This window comes from Marmota monax, unplaced genomic scaffold, assembly GCF_021218885.2.
Source record: "Marmota monax isolate L192 unplaced genomic scaffold, Marmota_monax_Labrador192_F-V1.1 WCK01_AAM20220418_F8-fsc00023, whole genome shotgun sequence".
Lineage (NCBI taxonomy): Eukaryota > Metazoa > Chordata > Mammalia > Rodentia > Sciuridae > Marmota > Marmota monax.
In genome coordinates, this window is record NW_026692907.1 from 12167624 (window position 1) to 12185538 (window position 17915).

A 17915-nucleotide genomic window follows, 5' to 3' on the forward strand; every position below is an offset into this window, starting at 1 on the left:
GAGTTTACAGATAGAATCTGACCTGGGTAAGTTACTCTCTCTCTCTCTTCACATCTCAGTTTTCTTGACTCTTAAAGCGGAGGAGTAGGACTTGAAAGGCACTAAGCAACTCAGAGAGACCCTGTCTCTAAATAAAATACAAAATAGGCTATGAACTATGAAAATTATAATTGGCATTTCATGAGCTATATTTAGTTCAGCAAGTGTTTGGTTGGGCCTAAATAACTTTTTTCCTTTTTAAACATTCAAACAAACAGGTTGTTCAATTGAGATGTGGCTGAGTGGTATAGCATTTTGCTAGCATGTGTGAGGTCCTGGGTTCCATCCTCAGAACATCAAAGGAAAAAAAGAAAGAGAGAAAGAAGGAAAGAAAGAAGAAGGAAGGGAAAAAAGCATTTAGAAACCAGTTGCTGAGGCATAGCTGACATAAAGAGCACATATTTTAACTGTACGATCTGATAAATTTCGACACATGAGGACCCCCATGAAAACCATCAACACGTTCAAGATAATGAGCACATCCATCACCCCCAAAAGTTTCCCCATGCCCTTTTGTAATCCATCCCTGTCTCTGCACCCCCTGTCCCCAGGTAACAATGGATCTGCTTTCTTTCACTGCACATTTGTTTGCATTCCTTAGCATTTTATATAAATGGAATCATACAGGATAGACTTTTTTGGTCTGGCTTCTCTCACTCCACTGAACTCTTTTTCTGTCTGTCCAAGTTGGGGTGCACATTGTTCGTTCCTTTCTTTTGACTGCTGATTAGTGTTCCACCATGTGGGTGTACCATAGTTTGTTTATTCCTCCACCTGTTGGTGGAGATGTGGGTTATTCCAGGTTGGAGCTATTGCAAATATAGCTGCCATGACCCTTCATGTGTAAGTCTTTGTATGTTCATACACTTTCGTTGCTCTATGGCTAAAGCCCAGGAGTGGTATGGCTCACCGCTAGGGAGAATTCCAGTTTCTTCCCATCTTTCAAAGTTGGGTGAACAGTTTTTAAAATTTCTATTCTAAGATGTAGGTGGTGGTACCTTAGGGTTTTAATTTGAAATTCAAGTGACCAGTGATGTTGAACATCATTTCATGCACTGATTTGCCACCTGTGTATCTTCTTGGGTGATATATCTGAGTCATTTGCTATTTAATTTTATTTGTTTTTTTTTCAAGGTGCTGGGAATTGAACCCAGGGCTTTGAGCAGGCTAGACATGTGCTCTACCACTGAGCTACATCTGCAGTAAATGAGTATATGTACTCATTTTTTGTTGTTTTCTTAATACTAGTTTTTTTTGCCGGGGGGATCCTGGGGATTAAACTCAGGGGCACTCAATCACTGAGCCACATCCCTAGCCTATTTTGTATTTTATTTAGAGACGAGGTCTCTCTGAGTTGCTTCGTGCCTTGCTTTTGCTCAGACTGGCTTTGAACTCGGAATCCTCCTGCCTCCGCCTTCCAAACCATTGGGATTACAGGTGTGCACCACTGCGCCAGTCTACTATGAGTTTTGAATGTCCTTTATGTATTCTGGATACAAGTCTGTTATCCTTTGGATGTGGGGTGTCCTCCAGAAGCTCAATGAGATAATGCAAGAAGGTTTGGAGGAGAAATGATTGGATTATAGCCTTAACCTAATCAGTTACTTAATCCCTAATGGGATTAACTGAGTGGTAACTGGAGGCAGGTGGGGTGTGACTAGAGGAAGTGGTTCATAGGGGGCATGGCTATGAGGTATGTATTTTGTACTTGGAAAGTGGGGTTTTTCTCTCTCGGCCTCTTGATCATCATGTGAGCTGCCTCCCTCTACCACACTCTTTTGCCATGATGTTCTGCCTCATCTCGGGCCCCCAGGAATGGAGCCTACTGTCTATGGACTAAGACCTCTGAAACTGTGAGCCCTCAAAAAAACTTTACATCCTCTACAGTTGTTCTGTTCGGGTCCTTTTAGTCACAGCAGCAAGAAAGCTGACTAAAACAAACTCCTTTATCAGAAACATGACTCTTGGGCTGGGACTGTAACTCAGTGGCAGAGCACTTGCTTAGCACTTGTAAGGCCCTGGGTTTCATCCTTAGTACTGCATAAAAATAAACAAAATAAAGGCATTCTGTTCATCTACAAGTACCGAAAAAGAAATATTATTTGACAATCTGTGGCATGTCTTATGATTCTTTCAGCAATGTCCTTTGAAGAGCAAAAGTTTCTAAATTTTACAAAGTCAAATTTATTGATTGCTCTTTTAGTATTATTAAGAAATAATTGTCTACTCCATGATTACAAAAATCCTCTTCTATCTTTTGTATATAATTTTAATATATCATTCTACACGATTTTAAATTACACTTCAAATATCCTTTATCTAAAATGTATGGGCCACCAGGGTTTCAGATTTTATAGTTTTCTGGATTTTGGAATGTTTGCATAGATTTACTGGTTAAGCATCCTTAATCCTTCACTTTTTGAAATTTCTTATTTTGAAGTATTTCAGATTTTGAATTTTTTGGATTAGGGATGCTCAACCTGTAGCTGCTGACATTTTAAAGTTGAAGATTTCAGGTAGGGACTGTGGTTGTAGATCAGTGGTAGAGCACTTGCCTAGCACATGTGAGGCCCTGGGGTTTGATCCTAAGCACCACATACAAATAAATAAAATAGCCAGGTGTGGTGGTGCATGCCTGTAATCACAGCAGCTCGGGTGGCTTAGGAAGGAGGATCAAAATTTCAAAGCCAGCCTCAGCAAAGGCGAGGCACTAAGCAACTCAGTGAGACCCTGCCTCTAAATAAATAGGGCTGGGGATGTGGCTCAGTGGTTGAGTGTCCCTGAGTACAATACCTGGTACTGAAACAAACAAACACAAAAATAAAATAAAGGTATTGTGTCCATCTACAATTAAACATTTTTTGAAAAATATTTCAGGTGGGAAATTGGAGCTTCCAGTTTCTCTTAAAAACAAAAGGGCTGGAAATACAGGCCTGCATCCCACAAGATGAAGAGTACTCCACTGGAACTAGGCTGTATTCCAGTTTACTAGGGTCCTACTGGGCTGGCCCCATTCATTACATCCCCTACCTTGCCTCTGTGAACAAGGAGACCTACCTCCACAAAGGTAGGTGCCCTCTATGACCGTTTGCATTTCTAAATTTTGATAATTTTACAAATATGCATTTATTATCCTTATGAACTTCCCTCAGAAGGGAGCTACCCTGCAGTGGTGCTGGCATGAACCTGGGGATTCTGGAAGGATCACTGTAGTTAGTATTTTCACTTCTACTATGAAGGTGAGGTTTAGCAATCTGGGGAAGTTTCTGAAGGAGTTTAAATCTGGAGAGCAATGATTTGTCTTAGCTCTGGTACTTCCCCACTCCCCAAATCTTTTTCATTTGTTTTCTGCTGTAAATTTTAAAAATTGTTGAAGTATAAATGTGTTGTAAAAGGCATGTATCTTAAAATGTACAGTTTAGCGGATTTTGGAAAATGTAACTACTACCCAGTTAAGATATATAGCATTTTCATAACCTGAGAAATTTCCTTCCTGTTCCTGTTCATCTCCCCTTCTAGAGTTAACCATTAACACTTTTTTTAATCATAGAAGACTTTTGTCTATCCTTGCAACTGGTAAAAATGGAATCTTATAGTAAGTGATCTTCCATGTCTGACTTCCTCCTCTGAGCAGGCTTTTTGAGATTCATTCATTGGTCATTTGTTACTTTTCATCAATGAATAGTATTTCATAGGATGAATTTTATTTATTCATATTTTACATGTTAATTCTCCTGTGGTGGGTATTTGGGTCATTTCCAACGTTTGCTGCCCTGAATAAAGCTGCCATGAGCACTGGTGTACAAATCTTCAGGTTTTTGTTTCCTTTGGGTAATCATCTCAGAGGGAATTTGCTGGATCATAAGATGGATGTTTCTTTAGCTTTATAAGAAACTTCTAAAGAGTTCACCATGATGGTAAAAACATCTTCCACTCTCACCAGCAATGTCTGAGACACCCAGTGAAAAAATCCAACACCCATTTGGGGTTGCATTTGGTATTTTAGACTCTTTAATTTTAGTCATTCTACTTGATAAAAATGGGGAGTCACTGTAATTTCAGTTTTCAGTTCTCTGATGATTAATGATGTTGAGCATTTTTTTAATGAGTTTATTGACTATTACATTCATACATCCTCTTTTTTGAAATGTATGTCCAAATCTTTGCCCATTTAAAACACTGAGTTGTTTTCATTTTGTTATTGCTTTTAAGAGTTCTTGACATAATTTAGATATGTATTATGTCATACATGATATGTGCCATCTGTTTTTTCATTTTCTTAACCATGTTTTTTGATTAAAATAAGATTTTAATTTTGCTGTGTTCCAATTTACCAATTTTTCTTTTTCAATTATTGCTTACTATGTCCTAAGAAATCTTTACTCAGCCCCAATTAGAAAGATATTTATATTTCATTCTCTGGTAGCATTATCTTTTACCTTTAAGCTTCAATTCATCTCAAGTGAATTTTTGTTTATAATATGAGGTAAGATCAAAGTTCACTTTTTCCTTAGTTGACTTAACACTGTTTGTTAGATTTTTCTTTTTTTCATTGAATTTCATTGGTGCTTAGAAAAATCAACTGTCTATATAGTTGTATATATCTATTTCTGGTCTCTGTACTCCATTTCAATAGACTTTTTATTTTTTTGCCATGTTTATAGTATAGTCTTTCAATCTGTGAGCATGATATAGTTCTCCATTTGTAAGTCTTCTTCAATTTCTTTCAATAATTTGTTTTAGTTTTTCAGTGCAGTACTTTAATAAATTGTTCTTTATACTTTTTGATACTATTATAAATGCAATTTATTTTGAAATGTCATTCATTGCTAATATAATAGACAAACAATGAATTTTGTATATTGGTCATATATTCTGAGATCTGGCTAAGTTCACCTGTCAAGTTTGGTAATGAAATTTTAAATGTTTTTTTTTTCTGTTGGTAAATTATAATTACACATAATAGTGGGCTTTGTTGCTACATATTAACACACACACATAAATTGTAGTTTGATCAATTTCATTCCCTATGGTAATAGAGTTTTAAAAATAGTTATATTCTTTTAGGTTTTCTCTGTACACCATCTTGTTACCTCCAAATAAATATAGTTTTACTCCTTTCCCAATATTTATGCCTTTGTTTCTCTTAAATGCCTTATGACATGGCTAGAAGCTCCAGTGTGATGTTAATTGTAAATAGTGGGGCCTGCATCCTTGATTACCTCAGGTTAGCAGGAATATGTTTAATATTTCACCATTATGGAAGCTTTCTTTAGGTGCCTTTTATCACATTCATTTTCCCTTTTATTCTAGTTTTATGAAAACTTAAAACAACTCATAAGTGGGTGGTTGGGTTTTTTCCAAGAACTTTTTATGATACTATTTAATTCATTAGACAATTTTCTCCTTCAATCTATTAATTATATTGATTAAATTTGTGAATTACATTGATTAATTTTAGAATATCAAAGCAAGCTGGCATTACTAGAATGAAACCAATATAGTCATAATATTTTATCCTTTTTATATTGCTGGATTTAATTTGCCAATATCTTTTAAAGTTTGTATCTAATATATGAGAGATATTGGTTTAAATATTCTTTTTATTGAAATGTCTCTTATCAGGTTTTGCTATCAGGGCCATGGTAGCTTATATGGTGAGTTAGGAAGTACTCCCTCCTTTTCTATTTTGTAAAAGAATTTGTGTAACATTGGATTTATTTCTTCCTTAAATATTTGATAGAATTCACCTGTAAAGTCACTTGGGCTTGGGGGTTTTTTGTGGAAACTTTTTGAATAAGAATTCCACTTTTGTTTTATACATACCCAATTATTTAAGCCTTCTATTTATTCTGTCTGTTGTGGTAAGTTGCATTTTTAAAGGAATTATTCCATATCATCTTCATTGTTTAATGTGTTGACTTAAAGTTATTCATGAGCCTTTAGCTGTAGGACCTGATTAGAATTTCTTTCTCATTTTTGGTGTTGATAGTTCCTGAAGTTTGACCTATGTTTTTAAATCACTAACACTAAGGCTTTACCAAAGATAATGGTGTTTTCAAAACACAAATATTTGGCTTTGCCGATTTTTGTTATTTATTCATCTTCTGTTTTATTTAGTTTTTCTTGTTAGTGTCTTTGGGTTTCCTTTGTTCTTCCTTATCTAGCTTCCTCATGTGGATGCTTAGGTCACAGTTTTAGATCTTTTTTTTTTTTTCTAATGTAAACATTTAAAATTATAAATTTGTTCTTCTTACCACTTTAGCTGTGATCCCCCAAATTTTAAAATGTTGTTTTCTTTGCCATTTAGTTCAAGATACTTTCTAATTTCCCTTGTGAATTCTTCTTTGAATCTAGGGTTATTAAAATATTGATTAATTCCCAAATGTACATGAATTTTTATATATCTTTTTATTATTGATTTCTAGTTTACATGACTTATGGTCAGAAGATACACAGTATGATTTCAGTCTTTTGAAGTTTGCTGACTCATTTTATTGCTCAGCACACGGTCTGTCTTGATGAATGGTCTGTAAGTGCTTGGAAAAAAAGTATACTCTTCAATTTTTGGATATAATATTCCATAAGCACTATGAAACCAAGTTGGCTGGTAATGCTCACATCTTATGTGTCACTTTTAATGTTGTATATTCTTCATCAATTACTAAGAAATATCCAGTTCTCTAACTAAGGTTGTTCATTTTCTCTTCTTTAGTTTTGTCAATTTTTGCTTCCTATATATTTTCATACTCTACTATTTGGAACATACATAGAAACATACATAAATTCAGGCTTTTTGTGTGTTTTTCATGAATTAAGTCTTTTATTTTTATGAAATGTCCCTCTTTATCTATAGGGATGCTCTTTGTTTTGAAACTATCTTGTCTGATGATAATAGAGCCATAATAATTTTTAAAATAATTACCATTTGTAATTATTTAATTACAATATCTATTTTTGTGTTTCTGTTTTCAACCCATATCTATATATATTTCACCATTTCACCTGTAGGTATCTCTTAAGCATAGCATATAAGGAATTTGTGCTCCCCCTCTCCATAACCTTGAACTCTGCCCCCATAGAAGGAACTTTCCCATTAGGTTTACACTAAGACTCCCATTAAATTTTAAAGCTATAGCTGCTGTCTAGTTACTTCAGGTTTCTCATGACAGGAGACCAATAGCCAAATAAAAGAGTTACCATCTTAGCAGGAATATTTGGCTCTGATCATCATGAGGAGGATACTGTTTTTTGAACAGTGAATCATTATTTACTTCACATGATGAGGCCTCACTGAACCCAAGCTATGTATCCTATAACTGTCCTCTCCTCTTGAAGATTGCCATTAATTCTACACATGTTTCCCTACCACAAACATCCTCTAATAGCCTAGGTATCCTGGCCATATGGGCCAAAGCAACAGCTTGGACCACAGCTTGCACCATAGCTTGGTTCTAATAAAGAGCTATTCTTTCAAGCATTTGCTGCATTGGGGGGTAGGGACTTTCCTGAGGATCTGGCCTGTCATGTAGTTGATGTATTTAGAAAACTGGTTCTAGACTACAGCCAGAAGGTATCATTATTTTTTTCTTGGGGAAACTGCCCTCCACCTCCAGATTGTCCATTCTTGATTTCCTCTGGATGAATGGTTTGGATAATGCCCTTGTTGGCTGCCTGCATCTCCATTTGTCTTTGGCTCTAGGGATGCTGGGTTGTATTAACCATCTCCATAACTTTGTGAGCCAGGCTACCCTGGCTGACCTCCCTTACAACCTCACTGCTCATCACAATAATTGCTGCTTCTTCAGTTAAGTATTTCCAGCCGGTCTTTGGAATATTACCATCCTCATTACCATGAGTAATCCCAGTTTTATAACCCCATCTCCTACTTTCAACACTGAGGAGAGTCACTAGTGAGCTTCCTAGGAATATTGGTACCCTTCCATAATCCACCCTGCTTTCACACCTACTTCTTTTTTTTCCCTTCTTTTCTCCCTGGGCCAAGTGGGGTGGTATGAGGATATCTGGTAGAGGCTATCCTAGTCCTAGACCCAGATTCTGCTCTCTCTGCCATCTTCTAGCTTTGTCCTGATGATAATTCTTCTCACAGCCTTTTCAGTATGGAAACCATGTGACTTAAATACTGTCATCTGTGGCCTGGAGGGTCATATACCAGGTAGCTGCTCCTTTCATAAGTCTCCACAGCCTACTTGTAGCTCCCAGGGTCAGAGAGTTGCTGGTTTCTTTGCAATCCCTTCACCACCTCTATGTTCTGAAGGCCTCCTGCCCACATCAGTGCCCAAACTCTCACTGAATGCTAATACGTGAGCTGCTGATCTCCTGCCTGCACTCCAAAGGCTGACCTAGAGCTTGCTTCAGCCTGTCAAGACCAGCAATCTCCTCTCCTATCCAGTGGGCTGAACCACATCTTCTCAGGTGAAATCTGACTCCTTTCTAAGTGTGTCATTCTTGGCGTGATCTTTCTCTTCCCTAGGATACCATATAGTTTCCTTAGATTTTGTGCCTGTGCTTTAATCACAGTTAATGATTCTTTCTATTAAGCTTCTCCTGCTTAATTTCCTGTGTGGCTTTTATCTCCTGATTGGACCCAAACTGCTTTGAGTCTTAACATATGTATGGACCTATGAAACCATCACCACAATCAAGATAATGAATGTGTTTATACCCATTTGTCATCCATCCTTCTATTTCCCTGACCTAAGTAAATGTTGGTAAGTTTTTTTTTTCCTCACTACAGGTTAGTTTGCATTTTCTAGAGTTTTATATAAATGGACTTGTACAGTATATGTCTTTAAAAAAATCTAGCTTCTTTTACTCAGAATAATTATTTTTCTACTCATCCATTTTATTATGTGTATTAATAATTTATTCCTTTTTATTGCTGAGTTGTATTTCATTATATGAGTATACCAGAGTCTACTGTTCACTTGTTGATGGCATTTGGGTTGATGCCAAATTTGGCCATTATAAATAAAGCTGATATGAATTTTCATGTATAAGTCTTTGTGTGGACATACGCTTTCATGTCCTTTGGGTAAATATTTAAGATTGGGATGGCTGGATCATACAATAGATATAGATTTAGCTTTCAGGTACAGAACTGTTTTCCAAAGTGGATGCACCATTTTATATTCCAATCAGTAACAAAGTTCCAGTTGTTCCAAATCTTGCTACAACTTGATATGATTCGTCATTTAAACTTTAGCTACTCTCTTAGGCTTATAGTGGTGGCTGATTGTCGTTTTAATTTGCATTTCCCTGATCATTAATGTTGTCATGCATCTTTCCATGGGTTTCTTTGCCATTCATGTATCTTTGTTGGTGAAATATTTGCTAAAGATTTTTCCCATTTTAAAGATCAGATTGTTAGTCTTCTTGTCGTTGAGTTGTAAGAGTTCTTCATGTAGTCTAGGAGCAAGTTCTTAGTCAGACGTATGTTTTGCCATAGTTTCTCCCAGTCTGTGACTTAGCTTTTTGTTTTCATGACAATATCTTTTTAAAAACAAAAGCTTTTAATTTTGAAGAATCCAATTTATCATTATTTTTATTTCAGAGCTTTCATGGTTCTTTAAGAAATTTGTGCCATATCCAAGATCCCTAACCTTTTCTTCTATGACTTCTTTGGAAGTGTCATAGTTAGTATACATTGTCTTGGTAGTAGCTTTACTAATAATCCTTTACTGTTCTCGGATTTCTCATTTCTGCATTTCTGATGATGACACGAATCACTTTGGCTTTCATCTTCTTTTCTACACAGATACAAATGGACACAGGAGGCTAATGGATGAAAATATATGAAATCAAGATTGTGCTAGAAATTCAGGTTGTATGATTACACAAAATATATGCCCCATGTCCCACCCCATAATGTAGGAATGGTTTAGAGGAAAATACAAAAAGAGTAATAACTTATTGAATAAGTACCAAGCCAAATGCTGTGTTGAGAACTTTATATTTAAGGTTTAAAATGTATTGTTGTATACTAAAAATGACTTTATATAAATTGTCCTAACATTATCTCTCTCTCTCTTTTTTTTTTTTTTTTTTTTTTTTTAGTACAGATGAGAATATTGTACCATAAGGAAGTTAAAAAATTTGCTCAGATTAACTGGTCAGGTCTGTACAATACTAAAGCCTGCCTGCCTACCTGCCTTCCTTCCTTTCTTCATTTATTTATTTTGAGGTCTGGGGAGCAAACCTAGGAGTGCTCTACCACTGAGATATAACCCAGTTTTATTTTTTTATTTATTTGAAATAGGGTCTCACTCTGTTGCTTAGGTTGGCCTTGAACTTGCAACCTTCCTGCCTTAATCTCTTTTTTTGGGGGGGAGGAGTGTACCAGGGATTGAACTAAGAGTCACTCAACCACTGAGCCACATGCCCAGCCCTATTTTGTATTTTATTTAGAGACAAGGTCTCACTGAGTTGCTTAGCGCCTCACTGTGGCTGAGATTGCCTAGCGCCTCACTGTGGCTGAGATTGCCTTTGAACTTGTGATCCTCCTATCTCAGCCTCCTGACCCAGCCCAGCCTGCCTTAGCCTCTTGATGAGCTTGGGTTACATGTATGACCCTTGCCTGGCTATGAGAGGAACATTTTAAATTGTAGCCTTCCTCATATGCCACCAATGAGTGTGCTGGGAGTATATAGTGTAAAGAGATTTAATGTGGGTGGGGGTGTCCCAACTTTTTGACTTAATTTTGTATTTAGGTAAGTTTCTTAACTTCATTTATTCTGTAAAAAATGAGGACAAGATCATTTTTAGAGGGGTTGTGATGGCTTAAGTAATTTCACTTATGTAAATAATAACAATAATATCTAGCATTTATTAAATGTCTACTCTGTGGTAAATACTTATAAAACCATCTTATGAGTTAACTCATAATTAACATTAACTGCTGTCAAAAAAGTAAACTGAGGCACAATAAAATTTTTAAAGAATTTGAGTAAGAAGCAGTTCAAGAATTGGCGAACACTAGACCAAAAGAGGCTTAGTTTTCCAATAATAAAAATGTGAGGGTTAAGTATTTACTGGGAAAATGAAGAAGCAAAATAAAGAAATTATTTGATTGTTTTGCAATTTCAAAAATGCCCTTTTAAGGTATTTTGTTGGAAAGCCCCCAATCACATAATCGTAGGTTAATTGACTGTTTATGATTGACTGGGGTTAAGTTTTATTTCTGCCAATATAAATATTTATTTGAAACATTAAGTTCCGCTTATATTTACAGTTATGACTCAAGGTAGGTTTCACCTGTGTTTGCAATTGAAGCCAGATTAAGGCTATTTTTAAGGTCTAGTTGGTTTGGTTTACTTGGAAAGTTTGCTTTAACTGCACAGGATGAACTATAGATACTATTATTATCATTGTCACCATTTTTTTTTTAAATTAGTGTTTTTTTTTTTAAACAGATACAACTTTTTATATTTTTATTTTATTTATTCATTTTTATGTGGTGGTGAGGATCGAACCCAGTGCCTCACACATGCTAGGCAAATGCTCTATCACTAAGCCCCAGCCCCAGCCCCATCGTCACCATTTTGCAGAGGAGAAAATGAAGCCCAGAGGGGAAAAAAGATATTTGTCCATGGTGATACAGCAGAAAACAGAGATGCTGAGCATGAGCCCAGGCAGCCTGGCTCCCCCAGCCTGTGCTCCTAAGTCAGTGCCGCCTGTCATTGACTGAACTTGCATGAGTGTTTCTTTGGCACGCCCACTGATCCCCCCACCCTTTTCTTTTTCTTTTTCTTTCTTTCTTTTCTTTTTTTTTTTTTTTTTAAGCAGGAAGTGTCTTTTCTAACCTGTTCTTTGGGAACTAGTGAGCTAAATCCTGGACAACTAAGAGAGTGCTTACCCGGGTCTGCACTGGTTGCTCTAGGTTCCAGTTTTGATGCTGGTCATCTTTGGGACCTTGGGCAAGGACATTTCACCTCCCTAAGTCCCACCTTTCTCCTGAATGAAATGTCCTGGGTACTAGTTAATTTCCAAGCCCTTTCCAGCTTTCACATTCCTCACGTCTGTGATTCTGTGATTAAGTTCCTGCAAGGTTTAAGTGCTGATAAAAGTGCCATTAAGTTCTGTATACTCAGCGGTGGCAGCCCTCTGTTACCTAAGATACCTGGCCTAGCAGTTACCTGCAGGGGCTGGGGCAGTGGGGGTGGACAGGAAAGGCTCCTTGTCTATCAGTGCTGTGCTGTACCTCAATGGAGGGAGGCCTGCCAGCACTATGCAGGGTAACTGACTTTCATCTAATTTCCGGGATGTGGTATACTGGGCCTGACAAAGAAAGTTTCCCAACAAGAGAACCTTGTGCAGTAAGTTCCTCAGGCAAGTGAGTGGAGATAATTGAGACAGGACTGAATGAGGTTCAGGCAGAGAAACCTGGAGGACAGACCTATTTGGGTGATGAACTGGTTGACCCAAGGCCCCTCTGTCTATCATTTCTTGACCTCAGGTCAGAGTTATAGAAAGGGGGAAGGCTACCAAGGCAGCTGGGGAGGGCTTCTGCCCTGAAGTCTTGGAGAAGAATGAGCAATTGTTTGTGCCACATGGGTTAGTCATTTACCTGCCTGAAGGCTCAGGGCTGGAACTATAGTCTATGATCTGCTGGGACATACTTTGGGCCAGGGAACACAGGACCCCCATCCCCCAACAAATATGACAAGAAACTAATCAGAGAAAAAATATTCTCCTGGCCTGTGGCTCAATGGCAGAGTGCTTGCCTAGCATGTGTGAGGCACTGGGTTCGATCCTTAGCACTGAATATAAAAATAAACAAATAAAATAAAGGCATGCTGTTCATTTACAACTACAAAAAATTAATTCATTAAAATATATATTCTCCAAATGGTGGTCTAAACTTTGTTCACTGATCCAGCTCTTATTGTGTTCCAGGTACTGTTTGAGGCACCCAGGATACCTGGACAATTGAGACAGAGTTCTTGCCCTCAATGAAGTGACTGTATAGTATAAAATCCTAAAGCTGAGTCTTTATTTAAAATAAATTTTTATTTATTTCTAAAGCTGATTAGTCTTAAAGGTTATAGCAGCAGCAATGACCCCTGTCCTCTGCCTTAATGAGTGCTTCTGATACACCAAGCTCTGGTGAAGAATCCTTATCCCCTTATGGGAAAGAGTCTGAGTATTGGCTTTGCCACCCATGGTCCATAATATCTGTGGACAAGTCATTTGGAGTATATTTTTTGCATCTCAGTTTTGAAAACTGTTATAGGGGCATAATATATATAAAAGCAAAGCAGTTGGCAATTTTAATTTTTTAAAAAATGTCAATACAGGATTTATGAACAAATGCATATAAGACACCAGGCAAACAGGAGGTATTTAGTAAGTGGCAGTGGGATTATTGGTAGATTCTGTATTCCTTTGTGTTCCTCTAGGGCAAGACTGACAAGCATCTCTATCAAACTATCAAGAGTATTTGTGAATTACAAAATTCATAAAGCTAATCAGGAGAGGTGAACTCCTAGTAGGAGACATTAGTGATCCCCTTAGCCCATGGAAGAACCCAGGGTCCAAAAAATAAGCAAAGATATAGAAGACCTCAGTAATATAATGAATATAAAAAGGATCAAATTGATATAGCTTCCTATGTTCATATTCTGAAGACAGGGAAACATCTTTTCTCAAGAGGACAGGGGACATTGACAAAAACTAACCACAGAGAAATCCTAGATTAATCTTCCAAAGGAAGCAGTTCAGATGACACTGATTTCAATGCAATGAAACTAGAAATTCAAAACAAAAGGGGGCACACATAAATTATTTGTGTAAGAACTCTCTCTTAAGCAATACTTGTGGCAAAAGGAAATCCAAAGGTTACTGTATGTCAATATATGTTCTATTAACCAGATGTCACAGCTAAAAGCTACAGAGGTTTATTCAAAAATCTGAGTCTCCTGAGTCATGAAGACACGGAATGGCTTCAGAGCCTGGGCAAGACTCTCTGAGACTCGGTTTCCCCATTTTTGTCAAATGGTCTTGAGGATCCCTGGCGTCCTGGTCCACCGGCGGGGTTGAGCCCTGAGGGGGAGGGGAGGGTGGTCGTGAGGGAGGCGCGGCTGGAATCTCCACTTTCTGGGAAGTCAGGGAGGGTGCGGGTGTTAAGAGGTGGCAGCAGAGGGCGCTGAGCGGTCGCTGGCCGGAGCCCGCGTCTGCCATTGGTCGGGGCTGGGGCGCTGGGCTGGAGAGTTGGTGGAAAGTGACAAGTTGAGCGAGAGAGGGAGCGCGGAGAGCGGGAGGAGCCGCCACAGCCTCCACCGAGGGGGCTCCGGGACGGCCGCCCCGGGCACAGGGTACGCTCTTCTCGAGTCTGAGCGGAGGAGATTTGGCTGTCGGCGATAGTGATCCGGACAGCTCAGGACTGAGCGGCTGGCCGAGGCGAGGCTGAAGCCGGAGGACTGGAGAGGGATCGCGCTCACGGGGTCCGCAGACTGCCCGGCGGAGGCGAGAGAGCAGGTTAGAGGGACAAAGAGCTTTGCAAACGCCCCAGGCATCCTGCGATCGCTAGCGGCCCGGACGAGGTGGCCGGGAGCCCGGGGAGAGCCCGTGGATGTTCTGCGCGCCACCGGAGAGCCGCCGCCGCCGCCGCCGCGAAAGGAGGAATGCACCGGCTTCGTCGCCGCGGGACGCGCCAGCCGCTGCTGCCGCTGCTGGCCGCGCTGCTGCTGGCCGCGCGCTGGGCTGCTGCGCAAGGTAAGAAACGCCCGCTCCGGCCCCAGCGCCCCTCAGTCCACCAGCAGCGCCCTGGGCACTCGGCAAGCACCGCGCCCTCCTCTGGGGAGGCGGCCGACTACTCGCCCGGTATCTTGCCAGCGCGCCTCGGGCCGCGGGGGAGTCAGGCGATGATTGGCCCTGGAGCCCAGCAGCGGGTCCGGGTGCGCCCGGGGATTTGTTCCTTTGCACCGTGCATCGGTTGTCAGCACTGACAGGAAGCGTAGAGGACTTTGAGGATCGTGGGGTGATCGGGGCACTTCCGCGCTGGTCGTCTTCCCATCTCTTCCTGGACTCTTAGAGCACCCTAACTGACGTTCAGTAATCTATCCTGCGGTCCAGGATGGGTTTGCATTTTCAGAGGTGCCTGCGAGAGAGCCCAGGCGGTCCGCGAACCGGCGCAAACAAAAGCCCTGTGCTGCTGGGGTTCCCGCGGCCTTGCATCTCCACCGCCCCGGCCCTCTGGCCCTCCTGAGGGTCACCATGGAGGCCGAAACGTGTACGCTGCTGCCGCCGCTGCCACTTTGTGCAAAATGTGCTGTCAGAGGAGACCTGAGGCTCCAAAGTGCTCTGGGTGTGCGTGTGTGTGTGTGTGCGTGCGTGTGTGTGTGTGTGTGTTACAATCGAGGGGGGAAAAGCCATCTAATGCATACTTGATTTTGGTAATCTCCAAAGACAATCGCAACAGTTAGAGAAAGACTCCACCGCCAGCCGGAGCGTCTTAGTTCGCTGCGGGAAGCTGGGATCCTTGCTGTGTTTGAGCCGGTACACAATGAGAGGGAAGAGCCTGGCTGCGCCTGTGGAGACAACCGATTCATTCTTTGGAGGTTGGAGGGGGAAAGTTGATTAAAGTCTCCGGGGTCTTGGGCCTCACTTTTAACATGCATCCCTTGAGGAGGTGGTGCTGAAGCCCTCGGGTTCTTCCCTCCCCCACTCCCAGCCCCAAACCTGTGCGGATCACTAGGTCCCTGCTCCTTTATCTTGCATCTTTCATTTTTTAAGTGAGCGCTGTGTTTAGGTAAAGAAAAGGCAATGCCTTACTTAGCAGTTAAGGGGAAAAAGATCCAGTCACTACTTAGACTGTAACCGCACAATTAGTTTGTACTAAAACTTAGCTAATAATGTTCTTGTTAGAAAGAACTCTGGAGGGAAGTTTTGTGTGGATTCTGATTTCTTAGAGATGATTTTGGGAAGAGGGAGCAGCGTTCACAGAGAAGGATTCTGAAACTGATCCTGTAGTGTGGTTGTACTAATCTGGAAGCTCCTCAGGGTAAATACAGCCCCTAATTGTAATGAAGATGTACATCAGCGGGGAGTGCTTCTTACTGATGGAAAATCCTAATGAAATGTAAACAGTTTGGTCACATGGATGTTTTGCTTGGTGATGCCAAACATCTGGCTCTGTGCCACAACACCTGGGTGAAAAGTAGAAAATGGGCCTCGGCTGCCAACACAACCTAAACATCCTTCTGAAGTCCAGTTGCCCAGCAAATAGAGGCAGAGATAACCAGGGGGGTTTCTATCTAAGGTAGAACTCCTGGCTTGGGGCCTTGGTTAATTTGGTTATTTCCTCTGTGGACTTCTTTGCTTTGTACTTAACCTTTTAGCAGTGATTACTTTTAGATGATAGCCCCTGGCAGGAGGCAGGAAGAGGAGGAGGGAGGATTTCACCTTTTTTGGTAATCTACCTTTAAATAAATGTCTGTGCAATGATTTTGTTGAGTGTAAGACAATTTTGTTTCTGGCAGCCACTCAAATTTTGTCTTCTTTTACTGTTTATAGGGCCTAAAATTTTTTTAAAAAGAGAAGTACTGCCTCTTTCATACTCTGCAGTAATGAGCTCAAACCTGTTATTATTGTCTTGTAAGTTTCTTTCCATTTCTATGAAGGTTTGCTCTTTTCTGTGGGGACAGGACTTCTAGTGGACCTCCGACTTGCTTTCATCTGAGGTTCCTAAGGTAACTAAGGTAACTCAGGAAATCAGCTCAAGGGGATATAAGTTTCACTTATTAATTTTAAAAAATGCTCAGCATTTCTCCCATCACTTTTCTATTTTCTATTTTATTGGCCAGGAGAAGAAATGTTTCGATGTAATGTTTCTGGCACACTCATTGTTGCTTTCCCCATGTGTCCCTGCGCAAAGCTCAGCTTCTGTAGGAAGCTGAAGTCCCATCTCTGCTCCCAGAGCTCAAGGCTTCAGGAACCTGTTAGAGTTTTTCTCAGAGTCCTGTTGATTCTGTGGTTTGGCTGCCTGAAGCCACAGGGAGGTGTGTTTGCTGTCATTTTGTAAGCCTTCCTTTGCCATTTGAATAGGTGTCTGTCCTGTCTACTTTTAGAATAGGAGTCTCCTGAGGGCAATAAGACTGTCAGCTTTGCTGGTGAAGGCACTGAGGGCCCAAGGCAGCAAGCTTCCTCTTTATTTGAGATGCTCCCAAATCCTACCTGACTGGCTAGGGGGAGCCACGCAGAGGCAGGATAAAGCGTGTGTGTAGTCAAGCTATCTCTGGCAGTATTTTAGAAACATTTAATTTCCAATTTAATATCAATACCTGGTAGGCTGTTTTGCTACCCTGATGCCTGGAATTAAATATCTGCCTGATATTTAATTAGGAGACCTTTAAAAAAGTCAACTTTGTTCTGCCCTTCCTCCATCCTCTGCATGGTGAATATAGGCTACAAGTCAGACTTCTGAAGTTTCTGAATATGTTACTTGCATCCAGATTAGCATCAGATTTGGCCATGGTTTGATGATGAACACCTACCCCCACTTGAAATATTTTGAAAATTTCACACAGTATTTAATGGACAACCACATGCTTTGTAGACCATATGTATATTGATGTTAGTGTTTATCTACATAACATGGCATATATAGAGAGAGGGGCACAGTGGAGAAAGTGGTTCCTAAATTTTTGTTGAATGAACAGAGAATAACTATTTTGGTTGGATTTAAACTTCTGCTATGATTTGCTTTGTGTGTGTGTGTGTGTGTGTTTTAGTAAAAATGCAACATACCATATTTTCAAAGATTTTTTTCCTTTACTTGCCCCATTTTTTGATATGAAGGAGTTTAGTGGAACTTGACAGTATAGCTTAATGGCTACCAGCACAAACTGACCTGGGTT

The 17915-nt window shown here is 40.1% G+C and overlaps 1 protein-coding gene across 1 annotated transcript in view; it reads left to right on the forward strand.

Annotated features, from left to right (window-relative positions):
* The first annotated feature begins 14393 nt into the window (after nt 1-14393).
* Ror1 (receptor tyrosine kinase like orphan receptor 1) overlaps nt 14394-17915 on the forward strand; it is a 393376-nt gene continuing 389854 nt past the window's right edge. Inside the window, exon 1 of the mRNA XM_058581546.1 lies at nt 14394-14772. Within this exon, the coding sequence (XP_058437529.1) occupies nt 14682-14772 (91 nt within the window). The 5' untranslated portion in view covers nt 14394-14681. The remainder of the gene's footprint in view (nt 14773-17915) is intronic.